The 24,059-nt window shown below is 46.6% G+C and overlaps 1 protein-coding gene across 1 annotated transcript; it reads right to left on the bottom strand.

Annotated features, from left to right (window-relative positions):
• Positions 1 to 6,377: 6,377 nt before the first annotated feature.
• Positions 6,378 to 23,805, bottom strand: KCNJ5 (potassium inwardly rectifying channel subfamily J member 5). Its single transcript, XM_010124378.2, has 3 exons — positions 23,412 to 23,805; positions 15,709 to 16,655; positions 6,378 to 7,260 (listed from the first exon to the last, which is right to left on the bottom strand). The coding sequence occupies exons 2-3, from the start codon at positions 16,646 to 16,648 to the stop codon at positions 6,902 to 6,904; spliced, it is 1,299 nt and encodes a 432-aa protein (XP_010122680.2). The 5' UTR covers positions 16,649 to 16,655; positions 23,412 to 23,805; the 3' UTR covers positions 6,378 to 6,901.
• Between the last annotated feature and the right edge of the window lie 254 nt (positions 23,806 to 24,059).

Below are 24,059 nucleotides of genomic sequence, written 5' to 3'. Positions count from 1 at the left end.
TCTTTGAGTTTGCATGATTGCATGGTCTGACATTCCGCTTCACTCTCCCCTGTTTGGGTCTCCCCTCCAGTTTGGTCCCCCTATCTGGCCACAGTTTTTCCCAGACAAGCCCAGTTCTTCTCCACGTGAGTGACCACAGTGATCAGAGTGAAATCACAAGGAAGATGGCCTACCCTTCTTTTAAGGGCCATATGATGCCCTGTGACGGTGTTCGCCTTCACTGTTTGTAGCATGAACGCAGAATGAGCTCCAGCCTCAATGAAATTGCAGTCATAAAGCCCTAACTAAAAAAAAAAAAAAAAAAAAAAAAAATCACCCAGTTTAAAATTCAGGCCTTCCCAAACTGGAGCTTCAACAGATACGACAAACAAAGCAACACGTGTAAGCACGAAGCCGCACAGAATCACAAGGGGGGGTGAGTGGAAGTCGGGGATAAAACGCAAGCGCTCTGAGGCGCAGCGCGTCGCCTCAGCCATCAATTATGCTGCCTTCTTCAATATTGTATGTCGTGGAGCACTGTGTCCTAGGCTAGCTGCTCCTTTGCGCCAGCTAGGACCGGTTCTTCGTTTGGTTCAGTGTTAGGATTCTCCGTTACGTGTGCTGCAGGGTTAACGGCGAGACGCAGCCCCCACTGCAGACCCACCTGCGGCGATCCCGCACCCCGGAGCTTGCCATCTCCCTGCAAGAGGGCTGAAAGCAGATGGGTAGAAAAACCAGGCAGGGGAAGCAGAGGGCAGCAATGACTCAATAAATTAAATGTGAAAAAAAAAAAATCACTTTCTCTGCTGTTGGGAGAGCTGTTCCAACTGCCCCACAGGGTCCGGGGTCCTGGTCCCGCTCCCTCTCCGTTCCCAATTGCTGTCTCAGCCCCGCGTCTGTCTCTTTGTTGAGCTTGGCAGCGGAGAGAAGATGCGTTGCGGGAAGGCCGAACCCCTCATGGCCTTCCTTCCAGGGTCCATCAGGCATTGACTCTCGCCGCCTGCACCTGGCATCTGCCTCTCCTCTTTCTATTCTGGGAGGAAGAGAAGCAGCTGAGCTCCGCTGCCGTATGCGAGGGAGGCAGATGGGGCGTGAATTCAGCAGCGATTGTACTGCTCATTTGTTTGGCATAAAAATGACCCACACATGACAGAACAACCCGGAACAAACGGGGAGGGGGGTTATGAATGCTGAATAGCTTTTACCGTCATTAATTTTCCTGTTCCTGTGAGGTTTTCTTCTCATTCAGTGAAAAATCTGCATAAACATGGAGGGTTATAGTTGTCATCCTGATTCTCCTCAGGTATTTTCTCTGACAGGCTCTCCTGTTTCTATGATTTCAAATAGTGCATTTCTTTCACTTTTGGGCAACAGGAGTAGACATTTTGTGTGCTACTGGACATTTGAGTAACAAAGGTGGAAAGGGGGAAGCATTTGCTTCCTCTGTGGGACAGAAACTCATTGAATTTTTTAATCACTGACCAGGACAATGACTTTGGTGGTTTTTCAGCCTCGCCTGTAGCTGCTGTTTGTGCATGCTACAAAAACACGCTTTCGTTCTATCCAATGAAAAGTCCCTTCAGGGAAAACAGAAAGAGCGATAGGTCAAAAATATGATGTATTTGCACTCAGAAATCCTTACAATATTCCTGCAATGGTCTTATGCTGAATGAGGAGCTTGATGAATATTCCAATCACAAGATGAGGCTTGAAAGAATAGAGTTGTTTCAATTTTGAATCACCCTTCCTGAAATAACTTGCCCTATTTGGTAATAAATTGGGCTCCGTTAAATCCAGCAGCCACCCCACACGCACCGGGTATGATGGGACCTCAGGAGCTCGAACCACCTCACTTCAACCACCATGGCTTCATTCAGGAGTCGCTGAGCTCTTGCTGTCCTCTTCAGCAGAGAAAACCCTGTTGAGATGGCTTCATTTAATAAAACGCCAACAGCTAGGTTCTCCTGCTTCTCCCACCCGTCCAAACGACCCTGCATCCCTGGAAATGAAGTCCTGACTAGCGTCGGTCAAAATATCAGAATCCAACTTTCCGTAGTTATCGCTGTTTAGCTAGCCTTGAAATGGAACCTGCTGCCACTTCTATGCGTGGACTGAAAGCTTGCCTCGTTTCCCCTGTAACTTAATTAAGTATCCTCTCCATCATCCACCAAACTGCTGCTTAATGCATTCTGGCAACATGCCACTCGTCTATTGCATGATCAACCCCTGGAACCAACCACCATGGCAAGAGCTGGGTTTCATCTCTAGATATCTTCAGATCAGTCCAAGAAGCATACTTTGGTCAAAACGAAGTCTTAAGAAGCGTAAGTATAGAAAGTCATACAAGAGAAAAATGGATACAAGACTACAGGTCAGCTTGGCCATGCACGAGCACTGGTGACGTTGCATTGGAAAGGTGTTTCCCAGCTGTCCTGACACAAGGAGAAAAATAAAGCACAAGAAACGTTGCTTTGGTTTGCTCCGAAACACTCATTAATGATTGCAGGACAGAAATACGCACCTGAAATGAAATTACTGCCATGACTCTGCACTACTGAGGTGTTTGTGTTGTGGTGTTGGAAAACCATTTGAAAGATCCCTTCCGACCCCAGCTGTTCCAGGATTCTCCATCGGTTTGCCTGCCAGAAAGACAACGTGTACGTTGATGTCTGCGTGAGGGCACCGGGACTCAGGATGGGTAACAGACTCCTCAGGCGGTGTCGTAACACGCAGGATTCAGCTACGCAAGCGTTGTGTGTGGGGGGGTGTTTAAAAATAACTGCCTACAATTTGCGTACACACCCAACAGGGACGGCTTCCGTGAGCTACTGCCGCGTGCGTGGCCGGAGAGCTGGCTATTTTCTGTAGGCAGACAGACCAGCGTGTGCTATTGTGGATGGATACGGCAGTGAGTTTTGCTTATCAGTGATACATTTGTAAGGCAGATATAATTATTCAATGTTTTGAAGATGTATTTTTAGCTTATTTACTCAGAACATTATATAAATATGGTTCTTTGCGCACGAAGTGTGTGTTTACAGGTTATAAATGTGTCTCGTGGAGTATTAGTTAATATTTTTGAAAGTACGGAGGCTGATGAGTGTATAGTGCACACTGGATATTCATGTGGGTGGACATGTCTATGTGAGCTATTTCCACTCACAGCGGAGACGCAGACTTGTATTTAAATGTTCATTACAGCAACGAGTGGGTCTGTTGTGCCTCGATTCCCATAGTTTATTGCCCTGCACACGCTGGGGAATGGCAGGAAAACGGATATAATTTTCAGGGATGACAATTCTGGAAGAGGTTCTCTCCCTCACTTTCAGAAAAATTCACTGAATTAAGTCTCTCTGAGATGGCCAGCTTCTCTCTGGAGGGTAAAAACCATTAGGGAGAAGAAAGGCTCGGGGGCAATCCAGTGCCGTTTTCCAAGCTCTGGCATTACGTGAGGGACCCAGCAAACCCTCTCTCATGTTGAATTGAGCGGGACAAGCCAGCTGGTTGGGTAGAGCCTATAGAACACCTCTCGGAGGGGCTGAAATCATAGAATCACAGAATGGTTTGGGTTGGAAGGGACCTTCAGAGGTCATCCAGTGCAACCCCCCTGCCAGGAGCAGGGACATCTCCAACCAGATCAGGTTGCTCAGAGCCCCGGCCAACCTGGCCTTGAACGTTTCCAGGGATGGGGCATCCACCGCCTCTCTGGGCAACCTGTTGCAGTGCTCCACCACCCTCAGCGTAAAAAATTTTTTCCTAATATCTGATCTAAATCTGTCTCCCTCTATTTTAAAACCATTACCCCTCATCCTATCACAAATCGCCTCTGCCTTGCACAGCTCAGTTACTTTCCATCACTATCCCCTACACAGGAATTCAGCTACAGGATAAAAAAATGCTGAAAAACAATTTTGACACAGAATTATTTTACACAGGTAGGGCGAAAAGTAAGGGTCTCCGAAAAAGAAGAAACCCTTCTAAGAAACCTCTCCTATTTTTCCTCCCTGTTTTCTTCCCTCTGTTCCGCTGAGGCTTGGTATGGAAAAAGAGGAAGCTGAGCAGAAAAACTAAAATGAGACCTTTTTAAAACAAAAAACATTTCCCTCTCCAAGTCTGCAAGATGCTTTCTAGAACTGACAAGCATTTCAAATGAAGTTACTTCACTTCGAAACTCCCTGCGTATCAGAATGGTAATTCCGACATCCCGGAGGCCAAGCTGACTCTTGGCTCTTACCGTGGTATTAAGTGCAACTGAGTCATGTCGTGTTTGTTTTTCCACTCCCCTCAGAAAGAAATACAAATTTCTCTTTTATCTATGTTATAACATTAATTCTCTAAGTAAATAGCATCTCTGACCCCTATAGATAGCACCCTCCTCTTCGTTTACATGTCAGTAAGACCATTGCTTTCTATTTCCAGTTTATCTTGTCTTTGCATTAATATCAAGAGGCAAATCCACATTTTAAGTTCCCTAGTGTGCAGCTCAGTCCATCCCTACTACAATGTATATTTATTTCACAGCTATACATACAGTCCTTCCCATATGGAAAATAACTCTTGCACATAACATATTCTTCATTCCATTTTCATAACAAAGTAATTCTGCAGCTATTTTATTTTTTTCCACCAAATTTTGAGGGGTGAGGGAAGAGATTTTCCCCACCAAGGCCATTTTTTTTCTGTGTTGTTCAAATTTGTGGAAATTTTTGCGTCTCGCAGACTAGTCCTCTTTGGGGAAGCATGGTTCTACGCTTACCTCTTTGTAAAGATTAAAATTGTTAATTCCATTTGGTGCTTCACAGGAATAGCAGTCTCCCATTAGCTATAAGAACATCAGCATCTCAATCTTCATTTTAAATATGTACTTGTTCTGGTTTTGTTTAGTGGGGGGGGGCTAAGGTGTTGGCTTCTGTAAGAAGCTTCTAGAAGTTGTTTCCCCTTTGTTCAGTGGACTTGGCCGGGCCTAGGGCGGACCCGCTGCTGGCCAAGACCAAGCCAATTGGTGGCAGAATGTTCCGTGATAACGCCTCTGCGATAACGTATTTAAGAAGGGGAAAACAGAAAGAAAAAGAGAGAAGAGAAGATGTGAAGAAGCTGAGCGGGGGCAGAGGCGCAGAGGGGGAGGTGTGAGCCTTGTGGGCCTTGCAGGCCTCACCCTCTGGCCTCTCACCAGGCGGCCGACTGGGCCCAACTTTGCCCAGCCTGGCTGCAAGGAGTGGAGAGGAGAGGAGAAGTGAACAAGATGTAAAAAGGATCCTGAGAGGCATCTGCCAGCCTGTTGTGAGGAATTTTTCTTCTGAGAGGAACGGCTGCAGACACCAAGGGCAGTGCACAAGGAGGGGGAGCAATGGCGGCTCCTGGCCAAGATTCCCCTGCAGCCTGTGATGACGACCATGGTGGAGCAGGTTGTCCCCCTGCAGCCCATGGAGGTCCACGGAGGAGCAGAGATCCACTTGGAGCCCGTGAAGGACCCCGTACCGGGGGAGGTGGATGCCTGAAGGAGGCTGTGGCCCGTGGAGGGCCCACTGGGACAGATGTTCTGGAGAGACTGCACCTGTGGAAGAGATGACCCACACTGGAGCAGTTCCACGAAGGACTGTGGCGTAGGGGTGGGACCCCACAACGGAGCAGGGGAGGAATGTGAGGAGTTCTTCCCCCGACCATGAAGCAGTGGCGTAAAACAACATGTGATGGACTGACCGTAACCCCCATTCCCTCTTCCCCCCTGTGCCGCTTGAGGAGGGGGAAGGTGGTAGAGATAATGTTAAGCCTGGGAAGAGGGAGTGGTGGGGGGAGGTTATCTTGTTCTCTGTCTCATTCTCCTGCTATTTTTAGTAATAAATGAATAGTTTTCCCCAAGTCGAGTCTGTTTTGCCCGTAACGGTAACTTTAAGGATTTCTCCCCGTCCTTATCTCAAACCTCGAGCCGTTTTTCCTTATATGATCTCTCCCTGTTCTCTCGGAGGGTGGGGGGAGTGAGAGAGCGACTGCGTAGTCTGGTCCCGATCGGGGCTGAACTACAACAGTACTTTACAGAAGAGCAGAGAATTTTGCAAACTGTTACTCTCTGTTACTCTGTTATTCTACTTACTCCAGGGACTCTGAAATTCCAGAACATTTCAAACTCCCAGATGGCTACTTACTTTGCTTTAAACCATCATCTGGAACTGCAACTGGGACATTCAGGCCAGAAAAAAAACCCTTCACTTGGGCAAAATCTGAACTTTCTCTGACCATGGGGAGCCTATGCAATGTGTCAGAGATTCTGTGAAATGAGCACACAAAGATAGCACTTCAGCTTGAGAAGACAATCAAAAATATTGGATGAACACACTAAGTTTCCAGGGAAAGCTGTTAAAATCAGACATTTTGCAGGAAATAAATCACAATGACTGTGATTCTGGAGGAAAATACTAAAATCTATTTGTAAAATTCATGAAGGCAAAACACTTCACTACATACAAGAGAGGTTTTTTTTTTTCCTCTTCTTTTAATTTAGCAGTAACGATACAATACATTGACTCACAAATTAAGGTATGTGACCACGTTCTTCATACTGAGATGGGACATTCTGGACTTTTACTTTTCAAATACCCTCTCCGGGGGGAAGAGTTCCAATGAACATCTTTTGAAACAACTAGTGGTGGGATTTTCAATTTGAACAGTGATCATATTTAGTGAGCCTTGTCCACGGAGATCAAAATGCTTTGCAAACGCGCGCAAAGCTCGGAACTGCACTGCACGGGTAAAAGGGGAGGGAAACCGAGGCACGGTGCTGCGCAGCAACTCGCCAGGATCAAGCAGCAGGCAGAAGAGATCCGGACGTAAATCTCGGCTCTCTGACTCCCAGTCAATTCCTGACTCGCCAGCCACAGTCTCCCAGTAAGTGTGTGTGGATATCTACAGTCCACCAGTTTGTGTGTTATACCGGCATATTTTCCTTCACCTCTCCTGCTGTCCCGTTGGCTCCGTTCAATCCCGCTGGCTCCCTGCCTTCGTCCTCCTCTTCCTCTCCTTCTTCCTCTTCGCTTTTTGCTGTCTCTGCTTCTCTGCCTCCGCTCAGGAGGGTGGCACTGGAGAGGTGGCTGAGGAGCTGGCCTTCCCGGCGAGACTCGGCCAGCTCTTTGGCACAGCACGCGGGAGTGTTGGTCTCGTACGTGCTATGGAAGCTGTTGTAGTCAACTTCATAAAAATCCTTCTCCAGGGTGAGAACGGGAGTGAAGCGATGTCCCCACAGCACCTCGGTGTCCATGTAGGAGCTGCGAGCCTGGCAAGTCATCCCTGGGTAGAAACAGAGGGATGTTAAATGCAAAGCTTCCTTACATGCTCACCCAACCGTTTCGTTCATTTGAAAGCACTTTCATGTTATCTCCATACCTGATTGCTCTGGGAACACAGAAAAGATCTTCGCTTAATAAGCCTCACAAAAGCCTCTATCCTGAACAAGCTGAGCGCTCCAAGGGAAAGGGGTGGATTCACCGCCGCATATTCAGACTGTTCTCCTGAACCTTCTGCTTGTGGTTTTGCAGTCTGGTACCACTAAGCAGCTTCTCTCTGTCCTCACATTGTTCTGTCGAGCTGTTCCACGCGTGGCTGATACTAACAGCACTTCTGGTGAATCGTGCTAGAACGGCATCCAACCCTGGACGGCAAAACCTGACCCACGCAGCCCCGAAGGAGAATGAACCGCTGCCCTACGCTCCCACTGGGCCTGACCCCCATCCCTCTTCATCTACAGCAGCATCAGCAATTCCCTCCTGCACTTGGGTGAAGACACCAATTGGTGTAGCCCAAAAGGTGGAGAGGGCCACAACTCCCAGTGATTTATCTGGCAAGCTGGCTTTTAAATACATCTGGAGGGTTCAATCCCACTGTGGTGGGTTGGCAGAACCAAAACCCACACCGCCGCGCGGTCACGCTCATAAACGTGTTTAATTCCGTGCATTAATGGATTGTGGAGTGAAGGAACAGCGGGCACTATGAAATGGATTTTTGTCAAGCTGCTTCTCAGCCCCAAGGATCAGAGTTTATTTACTTTGAGAAGGTTTAGAGAGAAGCTTTGCAGAGCGGGGATTAGCATTCAGCATTGGCGTAACTGAACAAATTCTCTTGGAATCACCTGCCCATGTCAAGGCTGATTTCTCTTCCAAATACTTGTCTTCTGTTTGTCCTAATGATGTTACGATTTTTTAATTAATTCTGGTGAAATTTGGAAAACCTGACCTCACAAAGTCCTCCCACTGTTCTCTTTTGCAAGGTGACAGAGAGGCCTGACTGGACCACATTCAAAATGTACACTTGGTCCAGCTCCTCGCCAGTACTTCCAAGTCCTGCAGCCCAAAGTACACAAACAGAAATCTAAAGCAACGCACAGAGCAAAAATTATCAGTGTCAGATGCTTCAGGGGAGAGCATAGCATGTATCCTCACCACGTGAGCTCACCTAAGAGACTGAAATCTCTGCGTAATCAGAAAACTCTTTTCCTTAAAAAAAAAAAGAAAAAGGCACCTTTGTGAAAAGATGAATATTTTGTTCTCCTAATTGCCACAGTCCATTAAGAGACATCCAGACAGCAAGTTCTCTGGAATGCTTTACTTGTCTCTTACTGCTTTCCTTGGATTAAAGCTATCAGGCCAGGACTATATTAGCTGCTTTTGGTTCTCGAAAGGGGAGAAGCGGGACGGTGACACATGAAGCACTGCAAAATTTCCAGCTCTGTATCACAGACTGAAAAGCCAATTCCCCCCCGCCCTGCCCAAGAAGATTTGCAGGAGTATTTACTGCTGGGCAGGAACAAGAAATCCAGAGTTAGTCATCGTGCTCGAGCTTCCTGGCCCGGGAGGAACCGGGAAGTGCAGAGGCTGCTATGAAAAATACAATAATGGAAGAAGAAAATTGCCCAAAGCTCTGTTGAGGTATGGCGTCTTTTCAGGAAATGATCCGTTTTTGCTTTACAAGTTGAAAAGAGCACGGAGACCACTCCTGACTATGTGGTGACGCTAAAACGTGCAGCATCACCTGCCCTGGACTCCTGAGTCCTCGAGGCAAACCAGCCCGTTTTCCTTCAGGTTTTGCCCCAGAAATCATGAAGGCCTTCACTTGCCTCCTGCGAGCTCCGAGTGCTTTCAAAGCCGAGCAGGAGAGCACTCACGGAGTCCCCTCCATGGACTCAATTCTCATCCTGGCCTCCCAAGAGCCGCATCAAGGCGTGGCGCAGAAGGCCCCAAGGCCAAGATGGAGCGTCCCTGCGAAATTTGGGGGCCTGAGGGAACTCCTGCCTTGTAATCAGGGCCTGAAATAGCTCCTTCCCTTGGCGGGGGGAGTACCTGACAGTGAACCTGAGCTACAATCATCGTTATCTCCCGCTGTAAGGCTTCAATTAAAGCAGGAACATGAGAAAGCTTTTCACGTACTGCACACCGCCAGCTTCCAGCAGTAGCTGCTTTCTGTAACCCCAGGGGTGCACAGAGCCAGCACAATGAGGCAGCTTGTAATTGCTTCGTAATCCCATTCAAATCTTCCTTCTTAGCACATGTGCAGTGGCGTTTTAATTGCGTGGGGACACACTGCTCGGCAACTCCCACCTTACCCGGTAAACAACAGCATTGTCTCTGTCTCAAATTCCATTAAGTGACTGCTTTGCAGGACGCCCTGTGCTCTCCAGTCTGGTTAATTAATGCATCTGTAATGTCCCTAGCTAATTATTGCCTCTAACTGCAAAAAAAAAAAAAAAAAAGATGACAGAAGAGGTGTGGAAACAATAAACCTTGCTTTTATTAAGAGCACATGGATGCAGCGAACACCTTCCATCCCTGGCTGTGGGCTCTCCGCAAAAATCAGCGGTTTCATTTCCTAAGCCTTCATTATCCAAGTCCACAGGACACCTTGGATGTAGGGAATCGTACCCATCGAGGACCACACCGACTTTGCCACTGCTGCTGCTCTACTTCCGCAACCCTACCGTGGCTGCGTGAAGACGGACGTTTCAACGCGAAAAGGGAGATTTCAAACTCTCAGAATTCCTTGCAAATATAATGGCCCTGATAAAGGCTTGAGGTAGATGTAACTACACATTTTGGGTTTAAATGGCACAGGTATTTGGTACAGATATAGAAAAGTGGTATTTGGTGACTTGGGCATTTCATTTAAACAAGCTTTGTGCCAAGAGAATATCCTCATTTCCCCATGGTCAGTCAAAGTAGATGTGCTTCAAAACTGATTTTAAAACAAAGTCACAGAGATTTTTATTTTTCAAGTGTATCGTATTTTCCAGATAGTGAGGCCATTAGAAGTCTGATTTTCTCCTAAACAATCTGGTTTCAAAATGAAAAAGTATGTTTAATATAAATTTGCACGATCTGTCAGTTGTGGGAAATGTGAAATGGTACGTGAAATCTTCAGCTTTCATGTTTTTTCATCTCTTAATTCAGCAGCTTAGCTTTCAGTCGCAAACAAAACTCAATTTTAATTGAAGCCAGAAAAAAAGTTTGTACAAAGTTACAAGCAGATGCACCAAATTTTCAATAAAGCTGGAAGCAGTTCCAGGCTTTGGATAAAGCTGGACACCAGAGGACTGTCTCCTGGTTTCAAGTTCTGCAGTAAACCTTTCGTAGAGCTTTAACGATAATTTCATTAGAGCAGAATCCTAAGAAGTGGATTTTTTTTTGTCTGTTGGCTGGAGTCACTACAGCACAGGATCAATACCAGAGTTTGTGCATGTTCCTGTTTAAGGCAGCCGGAGATGCCTTCCTCAACGGCTCGTTTCTGGTTTCCAGGAGATGAAAAGACACAAAATATATTGCTGTGTGCATTAAACCAGGTGTTTCATTACCTTTGAGAACAGAGAGAGCCACCGAGGAAAGACTCGGTGTCAGGGAACTCTACCAATACAGCACTTTGCTGTCATCAAAATCAGCTGGGATCAAGCAGCTTACATTTTATCAAAGACAAAGGAACGTTCGTACGTGCTGACAAAAAGCAGGGATTTGATGGCTCACTCAGTACGGAGCCTGTTTTTCTGCAGCGGACTCGATGGGAGTTGCAGATTTCGGAACGTTTCACTGCCTGCGATGCCGCTGATTATGCAACTGGAGCAGCGGCTGCTAGGAGAAGCGGCGATTGCTCCTGATTTCCAGGTCCTGTATACCCTTAGGTTAACCGTTAAAATCAAACTTCATTATCACAGGCCAAATCTAACTGTTTTTGCAGCTGTTTGCTTATCCAGGGATGAACCAGCAGTCTCTCTCCAAGTGTTGGGGGATTTTCGTTAAACATACCATTGCAGCCAGTACCCTTTCCAGCAGTTTAACTGGAGAGGGCAAGGGGACCACAAAGCATGAGCTGCCGACCCAAGAAACTGCCGCAGGCTTCCATCTGACCCCATCAACCGTAGAGTTGAACCTTCCAGTACCGCTACACGGCCTGAACTTTCTCAGCGGGCAGAGATATCCCAACCCCTGGGGCTGTCAAGACAACATTTTTCATCAGCCTAAAATTAACTCTCCTCATTTAAATGCCACAGAGCTCAGTGATTATCTGCTGGCAAAATGTCACGCGGATGCCGACTGTACGTTTGCCATGTTCGCTGGGCTCTCCCTGCAGATCAGGCACGGATACCGGTGGAAGGGATTTCACTTTTCTCTGCCCTTGTTTTCACAAGCTATTGTGCGCAGGGTGACTTTTCCCCTCGTCGTGGTTTCCCTAAAGTTGCAGAATAGATATTCTGCTCCTCGCCCTGAGCTCCACCAAGAGTACAGAGAAAGAACCGATGGACTCCCAGCTACAGCGACAGACCGATGCAAGTTATAAAAATTCCAAGTTCTATCACTCTAATTGAGCAATACACATCTTTAGATTAGCGTCAGCATTTGGATGGGTACAAAATTTATTAGTCCCTTTGCGTTAATTAGACCAAGGAACACCGTAACCTCCAAAAAGTCAATATTCCTCCAACTTGAAACAGAATATTAGAAGGTAGAAGTACAGTCCTCCAATTATTTGTGCTTGTCTCCTTTAGAGGAGGACATGTCTGGGCTTGTTTCACTTTGATTTTTATGCCAGAGGAGAGTAATAGGATTTTAATTTATCTGAATGCTCTCCAGGCATGCAAAAGCTCGTAGGCACTGGAAATGGAAAAAAAAAAAAAAAAAGACAACCTTACAATTTAAAGATCTTGAGTTCAATTGCCACGTCCCTACCAGGCAGAACCTGAGCTCCAGCCTGGCACCGCGTGGCTTTAGGCGCCTCACAAAGGTATTTATAGTGGCTGCAGAGGCACCTGAGATGAGTCGCCTGCCGACGTCTACCTCTGGAGGACAATTCAGCTCCTGACAAGAATGACTTGAGACGTCTCTCTCTTCCCTGTAATTACATAAGCAGTTTCTGTAACAGTTCTGCACGGTCCCTCTTGCGGGAAAGAAAACTTATTTCTATCCGAAAAGCCAAACAAAACAACAAGACAACCCAAAGCGGATGATGAACGCACAAAAACTCCATTTAGTAATTTCACCCTTCCTTTGTTCTCCCATAAAAATAATGAGTAATTTCAGGCTATCTGATGTTGTGATTATTTCTTTTTTATCCTCTATTTACAGCCAGGAAAGGTGGATAAATTGAGGTGCAGAACCCTGCTGTTTGCCCGCGCTCTCACGGGAACAGGATGGGGTAAATTACTTTTAATCATTAAACCCCTTTTCATCACAGGGACTCGAAGCCAAAAATAAATATGCCTCTCCTTTCCTAAGACTTTATTAAAACTTAATTTAGTGATGGGACTAGTCAGCCAGTTGGACTGACTCTTTAATACTGCCTTATTTAATTGTGGTGGGGAAAAAGAGGTAATGAAATCCAGTGAGGACCAGTAAGGTACCAAGCACCGCTATCCCTATGCCAAGAGTTTTGGCCAACACCACCCTAGACCTGTTCTGTCAACAGGATGGCTCTGATTTTTAATTTTTTTTTTTGTTGCCACTCTGGGAAGCAGAAAGGCAGTGAAAGATTTGCCCAGAAACTTAAGTTTCCCTTTGGTGTTTTTTAACCTCTCCTGGAGTCACAGTGCCTCAACCATACTGGGATACCAACTGGGAATCCCCGTCAGTGGGCTCTCTGCCGCAGCTGGCTTCGTAGGCTAGTGAGAGCTCTCACTAGAATAATACAACATGTATTTTCTTTTTCAGCAAGATAAAAACATTGCATTTTAGGCTGGCTGCTATGTTTCTTCTGTGTTGCTATTCTTCAGTGTGTTGCTATTTATCCTTTTAAAAATTCAATTTGAAAACAAAAACATGAGTTGAAAACACAACATTTCATTTTGTGAAAAAAAAAACCCCAACTTGAAGTGTTTAGGAAATTCAAGTCTACTGGAAAACAAAAACATTGTTTTAAAGCACAATGCTTCGTTTTGTAAAAAACCCAATGACTTGAAGTGGTTCAACTCTTCAGAATTTATTCTACACTTTTCATTTGAAACTCTTTCCCGTCTTTGTCTTCTGCTGGATCAGAATGAAACTTAAATGTCAGTAAGAAGAGTGACGTGTTTGAGCGGAGACAATATATTACGTTTGTAATGTGTGTATGACCAGTTAAAGCTGTTGGAAATAGTTATAAAATTGCCGTCCCAAATTTTCAGTGAAAAATATTCACATTTTCAGTCAAGTCATCATGCTTAAATTTATTTTGTCTGTTGTACATTGACGATGGCCATTTTGACCTGCTCTCAAAATACTTGATGAAAAAAATAGAGCTGTCTTTGCCCCACCAGCGCAGGATGCGTTCACAGTATGATTTGCTGCTGAGTGTAAAGAGGGAACACGTTTCCATTTATTTTTCCACCTGACAACAACGGCAGAGCTGAGGCACATCTGAGATGGCAGGCAGGACTCGCTGTGCACCACGAGCTGTATCTGCTGCCCAGTTTGGACTTCTGAACACGGCGGTGGCAGTTCCTAATTTTTCACAGGGGTTACTAAGGGAACAAATGAACCTGACCGGGTTGTAAGTGTCAGGATTTAATAGAAGGCGCACTGCAAGTAAATCACACCATTCCCAAAAGCAGATGAGGCTTGAACAATATGATAGGAAGGAAAGAACCTAAAGAATTTGCTCGGAGCAAGTCTTAAGGTATGGAGGTAGGGCTTAATATTCCCCAGACTGCTTTATCGATATTACAAAGTGTGAGGACAAAGCAGAAAAACGCTGTGCTTCTGCAAGCCGCCCTCACTGCGACAAAACATCATACCTCCCCAGGTGCCGTACGTCATTCAGAAAGCCGTAACGGCATCATCTGAGGCCCACTCTGCTCTAAGTTCAATGCAGACCGGCTCTTCTAGCTCCAGTTTTGGAATTTCACAGCCTGTCTTCTAAGGCTGGAATAATTCATTTCCACAGATGTATGCTCCTTAACATCATTACACACTGGCCAGGACAATCCCTCCGGGAGAGAAGCCCATTTGTAAAGCAATATTATTCCTACGCCATGCTTTTAATTTGGAGGTTGTTATTGGTAATGACTTCCTCTCACACGGATCTTTCGTAAGAGGCAGGCGGTGCAGTAGCTGTTCAAACAGAATTTGATAGTGGGATGAGGAAAGAGGCTTTGCACAAATAAGGAACGGCATTCCCTGCTCAGATTAGGAGGTTCTAGTGTCTAGGAAGTGTTTAGGCTACAAAATAAGCTTCCGTTACGAATCTTTGCCTTTGATAGTCTTTCCCACCCACGCCTTCCCATGCCACGTCTCTGCAATATTTGTCTAGCAATGCAAGATGAATTCCACGCGCACCAGACAGTATTCCAACGTAAGGCCAGTGCAACCTAGACATAACCTCCCGCTAGTTCTGCTTGCAAAAGTCAGCTATTTTTTTTGCATCTCTGACTCTTTCTACGGTTCCACATCTCTAGGTAGCAATTCTCTCCTCAGGGCTGCTGGTAGCCCCAGTTCCCCGTAAAGACCCTGGTTCGACCAAGGCAAGCTGCCAACCCCTGACTGGGACAGCATCTCGGGGTGCTTCAACACACTTAGAGGGACTTGCCTCCCACCTGCGGAAAGGAGCCTGGAGGCCTTTGTGGCTGTCCATCCCCTCAATGCTTGAGAGGCGCATTGCCACCTCCCTTTTCCACCCTACGGAAAGCCGAGGCACGCAACTTTTCCTGATTTATTATATACGGCTGTAGGCTTCTCCCATCGCCGGCCACAAATACACCCGTAGGAGGAAACTGGGAATCGGCTGAGCATACCTCAGTATATGCTGTTTTATGGGATATAGTAATACCTGGGCACTTCCCTCATTGCCTCCATTGAAAAACAACGCCACAGCGATACCTAAAATAGCTCAGTTCCGGCCATTTTTTAATACAGAGTAGAAATGGAAAAAGATTTGCACCATGAATTTCGATCACAGAGAACAGGACCACAAGTGACCTCACAAATTCCTTCAGTCCATTCCTTTTTTCCAATGGATCAATCACGGACAGCTCGTCGTCTAAGCCCTTTGTCTAAATCCTGAACTTACAAAAAAGAGCGTGAAACACTACAACGTGAGCTAAAGAACCTGTCTTTTGATTGCTAGCTACCTCAGACCACAATATCCCACCTCAATCAGTCCCTAGAGGAGGACAAACATCAACATGTTCTCAGTCCAGGTGACACTGAGAGTAAAATCTTAATGCCAAACTGCACTCCATTTTTCCCCTTCCCCCCTCAAAATTGTGACTGATTTTTGACAAGTCCTTACCTGTTGCTTCCACCATTCCTTCCAGGATGACCACAATTTCAAACTCTTCCTTCTCCAGCTGGGTGCGGGACATCTCCCAGAAGGGGCTTTTCTCATTGATTTCATGCGAGATGATAAGAGGTGACACCAGGAACAATCTGTCATCTCCGGTGTCAAATCCCACGTTGATGTCTGTTTGGTTCAAGGGGATGAACTCTCCTTCTTTGGTCTGTTTGGACTTAATCAGTTTGGCTCTAATGGAAGCCTCGACAATGTGGGAATTGCGGAGGTCTCCAACCCGGAACATGAGACAGAGCTTCTCGTCCCTCATGGAAATCACGGCGTTGTTAGAAAACATGAGGGTTTCAGCCCTCTTCTTTGGTTGGCTGATCTTGACAAACATGCATCCCACCATGAACGCGTTGACAATGGAGCCCAGAATAGCCTGGATCAGGAGCAGTACGATGCCCTCTGGGCACTTCTCCGTTATGACCCTATAGCCATACCCAATTGTTGTCTCAGTCTCGATAGAAAACAGAAATGCAGAAACAAATCCACTGAGATTTTCAACACAGGGGATCCAGTTCTCATCTTCAAGGTGGTCCAGGTCACCCCGGATGTAGGCAATGAGCCACCATATGAACCCAAAAAACAACCAAGTGATGGTATAGACCATAGTGAAGACAAGAAGATTAAACCGCCACTTGAGGTCCACCAGTGTAGTGAAGAGGTCACTAAGGTATCGGTAGGTTTCTTGGACGTTTCCATGGTGCACGTTGCACTTGCCACTTTTCTCCATGTAACGCTGCCGTGGCTTCTTACCTTCTGCTGATATGAGGCGGGTTCGGTCAGTGGCAATGGGGACATCATCCCGAGCCTGTTTGGGAATCTTCTTCAGCTCCCTGGACGTAACTCCGATGTCCATGTCCTGGTTCATGAAGATCCTAGAATCTCTGGCCATGGCTGGGCTGCAGGAGAACAAAGAAGCGAAGTTTAAGGACGGAGGAAAAGAGCTGAGACAAACGCCATTTCATTTTACTGTCTCAACCATCGCGATAGACCAGGACAACAAATATTGCAAATATTAACGCTACACTGACAAACGTTGGCCCGTGCTGGTACAGGGCTGGCTATGGGCTGATCCTACATCAGGAAAGCTTTTCGCTAGGGCCACGTCTTTCCTCCTCCTACTGTTTTGGGAAATACTTTGAAAGGCTTCAGCCTCACAAGAGCCACTTGCTAATTATAACGCTGCGTTGAACTGCATTCATAACACACAGTCTCTTCAAGCATGAACCAGCTGCCAGTCGCTTTGCTTAATGCACTGCTGGAACCTCAGAAAATACGGTGATGAGCACGGTCTGGGAGTCATGAAATGGGTAAATCCTGTTACGGTTGTTTTGGGGTGTTTTTTCTTTTTTTTTTTCTTTTGGTCCTCAGATATTTTTTTTTACACTCAAAACTTGCTTGAGATCACAGCTAGGAGCAAAGTATCAATGTGTATTTTCCAGAGGGACTGGAGTTTTTTGATGCCTCAGGTTTTGGGTGCATACCAAGAGAAACCTTAGAAATTAATAGAAAACCTTGAGCATCACTGTCTACCTAAGTCTAAACTACGCATGAAGGTTTCCCTTCCCGTCAGCAGAGAAAAGAACCTCCAGGCATAATTCAGATTTCAGGTGTGCTGAATCACGTTCTGGAACTACCCCACCCCCTTCTACAAATTATCCTGGGAGCCTGGGCTTCAAATGTGGAAAAAGTCTTTTAATTTAGCCTCTTGGGCTGAAGGCGTGATGAATTCAGACCTACTGTTAATCAGATATCTCAGAACGCACCCCTTTACTTCATCTGACGTTAAGCAAAACCAGCAAACACTTTAAAAAATGTAACAGACAGCTATTAAAAAGCTCACTGTCGAAACGCAAGACGATGCTTAACAAGATACAAAAGAAAAAAATAATACAAAGTGATGGCTGCAATGATTTTTCCAGGTTATAACATGACATCCTGTTTACCAAGATGATTAGATACTCCTTAAAAAAAAAAACAAAACAAAACACACATGTTTTATTGAAAAATGAGAGTCTTGCCTCTGAATGAAGGGCACAGACAAAATCTCCGTGCAAGACTACCGACGGAGCCGTAGGGATCTCAAAGGCAGAGCAGCAATATTCTCCATGGCGGTCAATTCTCTGCATTGTCCTGGGCAAATCCTATTAAAACCTGACTGAATCTATTACTGCTCCCTCTCTCTTTAATCTTCTTATGCATCTGCGAACGAGGAAAGGTGTGGAGGTACAACTAAGAGTATCTGGGGAAGGACCATTTTAAGATTTGAGCCAAGTAGTTTCATCTTCTCGATATTAAAAAGCACAAAGGGTGGGCGGGAAGGAAGCAGAGGCAGGATGAATAAACGAAGCAACAAATTTCCACTTCTGCTTGTAGCCAAGTCTGGTTAGCGGCAAGAATTACTCTTAGCCCTTGTATAAGTCACCATCAATCATTACTCCAACGAAGCAGCCAGAGCCTCTCGCTGGAACTGTACCCGCTGGCTCCGTTCACCAGGGAGCCCGACCATCTGTCCCCAGCGCGGTCCCAGCACTGCTTCGTGCTGGCAGATCTGGTTTGAAGGGTTCGGGCCAGGGCTGAGCCATCAGGAAGGGGAAAATCATAGGGATTAACGATGCTGGGACGGTAGCATCATTAGATCTCATTAGGGAGAATCAGGTTTGCTACCCCCACCACATACGGTCCTGGACGTGGGATCCCTTCCTCACACCGCAACATGAAGGATTTTGGCAGAATATTAATCCCTAGCTCTGTTTCTTTCACTTCTGAAAGCAGGGCTCCTGGGAGCTGGCTCATGGTGTGTTTAAATACACCTCCAGCCGTTTTCTACCACTTGTTGCAAATTCCAAATCTCTCCGCTGCCTTCTGGCACCTGTCTATTCACACGCGGGCAAAGCGTCTGCGAGATGCTGTCAAATTACACGCACACGCGAAAGCCTGCGCCGAGTGCAGGTCAGAACAATCACACACTTTTTCCCCCCTGTTCAGCAGAGAAAGAAGCACCCCATCCACTGACTTAAAGAGAATGGGGTACAGAGCAGCACCCCTTCGCTTCCTTCTCACCAATATTTCCTCTGACATTTGTTTGCATTGTTTGATTAAGCTAAAATTACTCCGTTTGGACTAAAAAGCTTTTGAGCAATTGATGCGTCGAATTGTCAAAACAGGCAAGCGTTGCATGTTTTCAATTTAAAATGATAATTTTGGTCTAACAGCTGAGCTTCGCTTAGGCTGAGATCAATTTCCAGACGTTAATCTCTAGCGTAAGGTTTCGTATTTTAGATTCATTCCAAAGAGACCAAAAGGCTTTTGAAACCTATTAAATAGAAGAGAATAGAATCAAAAAAGCCTAAATCCCTCGAAATATCAGGCTGGTGAAGCAGCCTAGAGGGACGGCCCATTAATGAAAGCATAGGCAAACCTGCTTCATCGAAAACCCTCAAGGGACTGGCAACACCACTCTCCTCATGCTACTGAACTTTAACAATAGGTCAAGTGAAATCTCTCCGGAAACCTTCGGGAACACCTTACAAGTGGTCCATTAAAGCAGAAAAATTCCCGCTCTCGATGAACTTTACCGACAGCTTCAGGGGCATTACAATTTCTCCTAATATTTCATCTTAAACTCGCCCGTCGTAGTCTAAGCATAACCTCAGTAGGTGGTTATTGGAAATAATTAAGCAGATGAATCTTTGCATTACGGCCTTTAAAAGGAATAACATTGCTTAGCAGTGTGAGCACGGGTTTGGATGTCTGAAGACTAGCCAGCTTTCTGTTCCAACTGATTTTTTTTTCTCTATTTCTCAATTTTTTTCTCTAATTCTGAGCAATAGATTAGAGATTTAGGCTTCAGTTTGTAAATCACCTCTCCCTCCAGCAAAGAGATCCGGGAAGTGAAATTGCCTCTTATAGCCACATGCGCTGTCCTGCTTCCTTGGCATTTACCATCTATGGTTAACTCAGGCCAGGATAATAAAAATGTCCCTTTTATCCAAAGCTGCTTTCCTTTTGGACAGGCTACTGCGAAAAGAGACGTGAGTCAGCGCATTACCAACCTTGCAAAGAGGCTTTTTATCAGACTCGCTGCTGCTGCTCAGCTTTCGCCCAGACGACGGACGCGGGGGCAGGCGGTGACATTTAGGCTCTTGGATTTGCTGAAGAAGAGCTGAGCTGGGCTTAGCTAAGTATCTTCAGGAGGCAGAGCCGTCTACAAGCCCGGCCTGACAGAGCTGGCGTACCTCCTGATAGCTCCGAGTCTTCAAGACAGAAATTCGCCGAAGACGTCGCAGGAGGTAAAGCAAGCAAAGGCTGCAAGAGGCACTTTCCCCCGCTGACCACGGTGACTTTTTCAATTTAAATAGCTGCTAGTCTCGCTTACGTAAGTGCACGTTTCACTAGGGGTAGGATTTGCTTCTGGAGAAGTCTAACCTGGCAGGCAGGAGGAGTCTGAAGACGTGAATTTGTCATCACGTTTGTGTAAAAAAAAAAAAAATTTCTTTTTATTTTAAACCTAATGCCCGTGTTTTCTTGCATTATGAGAATAAATGAGCGACTGTTCTTTAGTAAACCCTCTCCCTTCCCCAAATTCCACTTAATTCTGTCATCTCTTCTCCCAAAGAGTCCTGTACTACTCAACAAACAATCAATACTAAAAAAATCCTTCCTGAAAAACTTGACCTGGTTCTTCGGCTGCCTCTTGGCCCGTACCACACGAAACAGAGCCTAGGTCACTGTCCCCAGATGCCTCTGGGCACATCATCTCCTTGAGTTACGCTACTCAAAACCAGGGCAAAACATTTTGGGAAACAGCACAAGAAGGGAGATCGGTGGCACTTCACTAATAAACATGTGGTTGAAAGCTCCCTCATCCAAATAATTGCTTTTCAAAGCATCGTCTCGGCACGGGGAGTAGGAAGATGCCTCTCGTTTCCTCTCTGAGGTTTCATTAAGTCACGGCGCTGCTGTTCTGAGACGCCGACAGGCGTGATTTCACACCGGAGTTCCTCCGGGGCTAGAGGAGACACCCACCCACCCGTAGACAAAAATGGGTGACTGGTGATGAACCAGGCAGCTCCTGAGGAACCAGGATGACTCTGTGCTTGTTACGGAGCTGGGACGATGACGGTGCCTGTCAGCCTGCAGTTCATCAGGCTCAGAAACACCGAAGCAAGAAGCTGTTCAAGAAAACACCTTGTAAGAAAATCTCTCTGGGTAGGAAGCTAATAGGACACAAAGACAGAGCTTATGGACATCTGCGCTGTGCTTTTATCTGCTAATTACCTCTCAGTCTATCCTTCTCTCCCAGCAAGGCTGGATAATCGCAGTTCTGAGATCCCTGAGCCCTCTCATTGTCAGCTGTGAGGCAGCAATGTGACACCCCCCCCCCGCAAGGTCCCAGGGTATCCAAATGTTTTGCAGTGTTCAGCGCAGGTATCACGTGCTTTAAAATTGTATTTACTTACAAAGATCTGTGGACGAGGAAGTACTCCTTGAACTGCCTGAACTATCAGCAGGAATAACCTAGCCAGATTTTTTTGTTGTTGTTGTTTTTCCCCCCAGAAAAAGTTATGAAAACTAGAAAATGTCTTATGAGGCATCATAATGACCCCAGTGCACAGGCTGTAGCAATTTGTTATAGAACAAGGGCCGGAGAATATGGAGTTTCCACAATATAAGGGGCGTCTACTGCTCAATACCCCACGGACAAAAGCATCGGGTGGATGGGAGGATACAATCCATGGAGCTTTCAGCCAATTGCCTTGTACTTCACTTAATTAACGAAGTTGAGCATGAAAAGGCCGTACGCAAAGGATGCAATCGCAATATTATGCTCCGAGGTGTTTTTCTTCATTTTGAATAGTCAAATGGTATTTTCTTTACCAACAAATGGGGCCTGAAAATAAACCGATTTGATCCTTCCACCTCCAAGGAAACGACTCTGCCTGAGGCACTCGGCAGCCTCCCTGCCTCCGTCCTTTTACCCCAGACTATTTTTAGAGGGACCTTATGGCGTCATTGAGAATTTGACCGTTCTCCTTCAACCAACCCAACTGAACAAAGAAAAAGAGGCACTTTTGTCCTGATAAGACACCCACTAGCTGCTTACACACGGCACACGCTGAATACATGGGGAAAGAAGAACCTCAGTTCTAAGAAAAAAACCCTGCCCCAAGAGCAACAACGTTCCTGCTCTCCGTTGTTTAGACATTTCACCATTATAGCAACGGAGAATAACTATGCAATCCTGCAGCTGGCTTAATAAAATCAAGTCAAATCTCAGGATGTTAATACCACTTCACACTTCTCCAGTAACTAGCATCCGAGAAGTTCAAAGATGAAGGGATCAAACGCAGGCTCTCTCTGCCCCGAGACATTCAATGGAGGATGAGTCACAAAGTGACCTACCTACTCCCAAACTGCCTGCTAAGCGACGGTGCTCACCCCAAATGTCGAAGGGGCTCTCCTGACCTCAAACTGAGTAGAAAGTGGGTGATTCTTATATAAAAGAGTCTGGAGATTTGTCTCAGAACGTGACTCCAAAACTCTCGTTTGCCTTTTTCAGAGGCTGTAAATAATCGGGGCTGGAACCTTCCAGAGATGGAGAATGTTTTCTCCAGGGAACCAGAAATGATCCTGATCCTTTATCTCCGAGTAGGAACAGTGGGGGAAAGAACTGAACCCCAGAAGTGAAATAATTCCCTCCACACAAACACTGCCAGACACACTTCCCACATACTACAGAAGATGCCGTTCACTTGGATCCATCAGAGAACTAGCCGGATAAGGCAGTTTTGCTTCCCTCCAAGCTACAAATCCAAGGTGGTTGTCTACTTAAAAGGGAGAAGGAGGAAGGATCTGCTCGATTACAAAATCCCTGGAAGTCAGACCGTAAGCTTTCTGGGACAAGGGACAGCTTCTGCCAATTCTCAGTTGGTTCCTGAAGCTCTCAGGTCAAAACCAAACGAAAGACACGCTGTAGAAAAGTTACCGTGTCACTCCCAACCGGCATGTGGCAACACCTAGAGGAGGACTCTGGGCGCTTTTTTGACCGATGCAGGAGGACGTTGGTAAAAAAAAATGAGTCGTGTTTTTACCTCCCCAAGCCATAAACACCCCTAGGGATTCCCGACGCATTAAACCGCCTGTTCTCTCCGAGGGCGGAACATGCCGCTCCATCGCCTGGAGACTACACTGCAAGGGCTTTTTAAACCCCAAGCTGGCTAGTGAGTATCTTAATTACAAAATAATTTAATCTTGGACTCTAGGTGTGGATTAGGGAGTCACTCCAGGCATTTCAGAGCTGCGTACTGATCAGTCTCCCCTCGCTCACTGTATTTCAGGGATCTCCACTAATCTGGTATCTGAGCCGTTCATCATTTTTAATGTTGGGTTTTTTTTTTCTTTCCTGCACAACACTTTCACTAGATCTGACAGTGCTTTTTCCCAAGATCGACATTTAATCCCCAGCTTCCCAAAGAGTTCCCTAGCAGCTGGCGAGTTAGACAACAGCACGTCTCTCGCTGTCACCCTGGCAGGGTTGGGCATGGAAACCTGGACCTGATACCTCTTGTCCTCTTGCCTTCCAGGCTCCTGATCCTCCGTAAGTCAGAGAAAAAAAAAAAAGCTGGAAAACCAAACAAAATCAGGTAACTTACTTGCTACGGGCGGCTCTGCATCAGTCTTGTGCCTCGGTGCTTCGGGGGTGCCGGAGGGCGACGGGACCGAGAGGCAGGGAAAGCAGCTGCTGGAGAAGCGTCCGATCCATGCCATCACCAGAGAGGTGGGGTCGTCTTCTGATCCCTGGGCTGTCCCCTTCCTTCTTCCCTCTGCCTGTTAGTGAAAACCATTTATATGGCACTGGAGATTTCAACGCACACGCCCCTGTCCCTAGGTATCCCCGGTGGAGACGGGGTGCTCCAAGCCCTCACCCTCCACCGCTGCAGCCCTACTTTTCCCTGGCAAACCCCTTGCCTTTCCCTGCTCCCTCCCACGCAGATGAATTTCGCTGCTGTAAAGCTTCTCGAAGGGCCGGGGCAGCGGGGAGGGAGAGGCGAGGGGTGCGTGTGCTGGGGAGCATCCTCAGCTCCGAGCGAGCGGCAGCGAGGGGAGGGGTTTCCGCGGCTGCTGCGCGCAGGAAGGGCTGGCGGGGGGGGGGCTGGGGCGGGGGGAGCCGTACCGGTACCTTCCGCACACGCGGGGGGCTCCCCGCTCCCCTTCCCCACCTGGGTTTGCCCCCCGTGCCCCTTCCCGTGTTTGCTTCTCCTCCCCCAGCCCGGCTTCTCCCTGGGCTTTCATATTTATTT

This window comes from Chlamydotis macqueenii, chromosome 24 (assembly GCF_036417535.1).
Source record: "Chlamydotis macqueenii isolate bChlMac1 chromosome 24, bChlMac1.mat, whole genome shotgun sequence".
Lineage (NCBI taxonomy): Eukaryota > Metazoa > Chordata > Aves > Otidiformes > Otididae > Chlamydotis > Chlamydotis macqueenii.
Note: the sequence above shows the minus strand (reverse complement) of the source record. Positions and strands in the feature narration are given on the sequence as shown.

Coding starts and splice junctions, on each gene's coding strand:
- KCNJ5 (XM_010124378.2), bottom strand. CDS start 16,648: ATGGCCAGAGATTCTAGGATCTTCATGAACCAGGACATGGACATCGGA. Junction 7,261..15,708: donor AGGAATGGTGGAAGCAACAG/GTAAGGACTTGT, acceptor GTTTCTACCCAG/GGATGACTTGCCAGGCTCGC.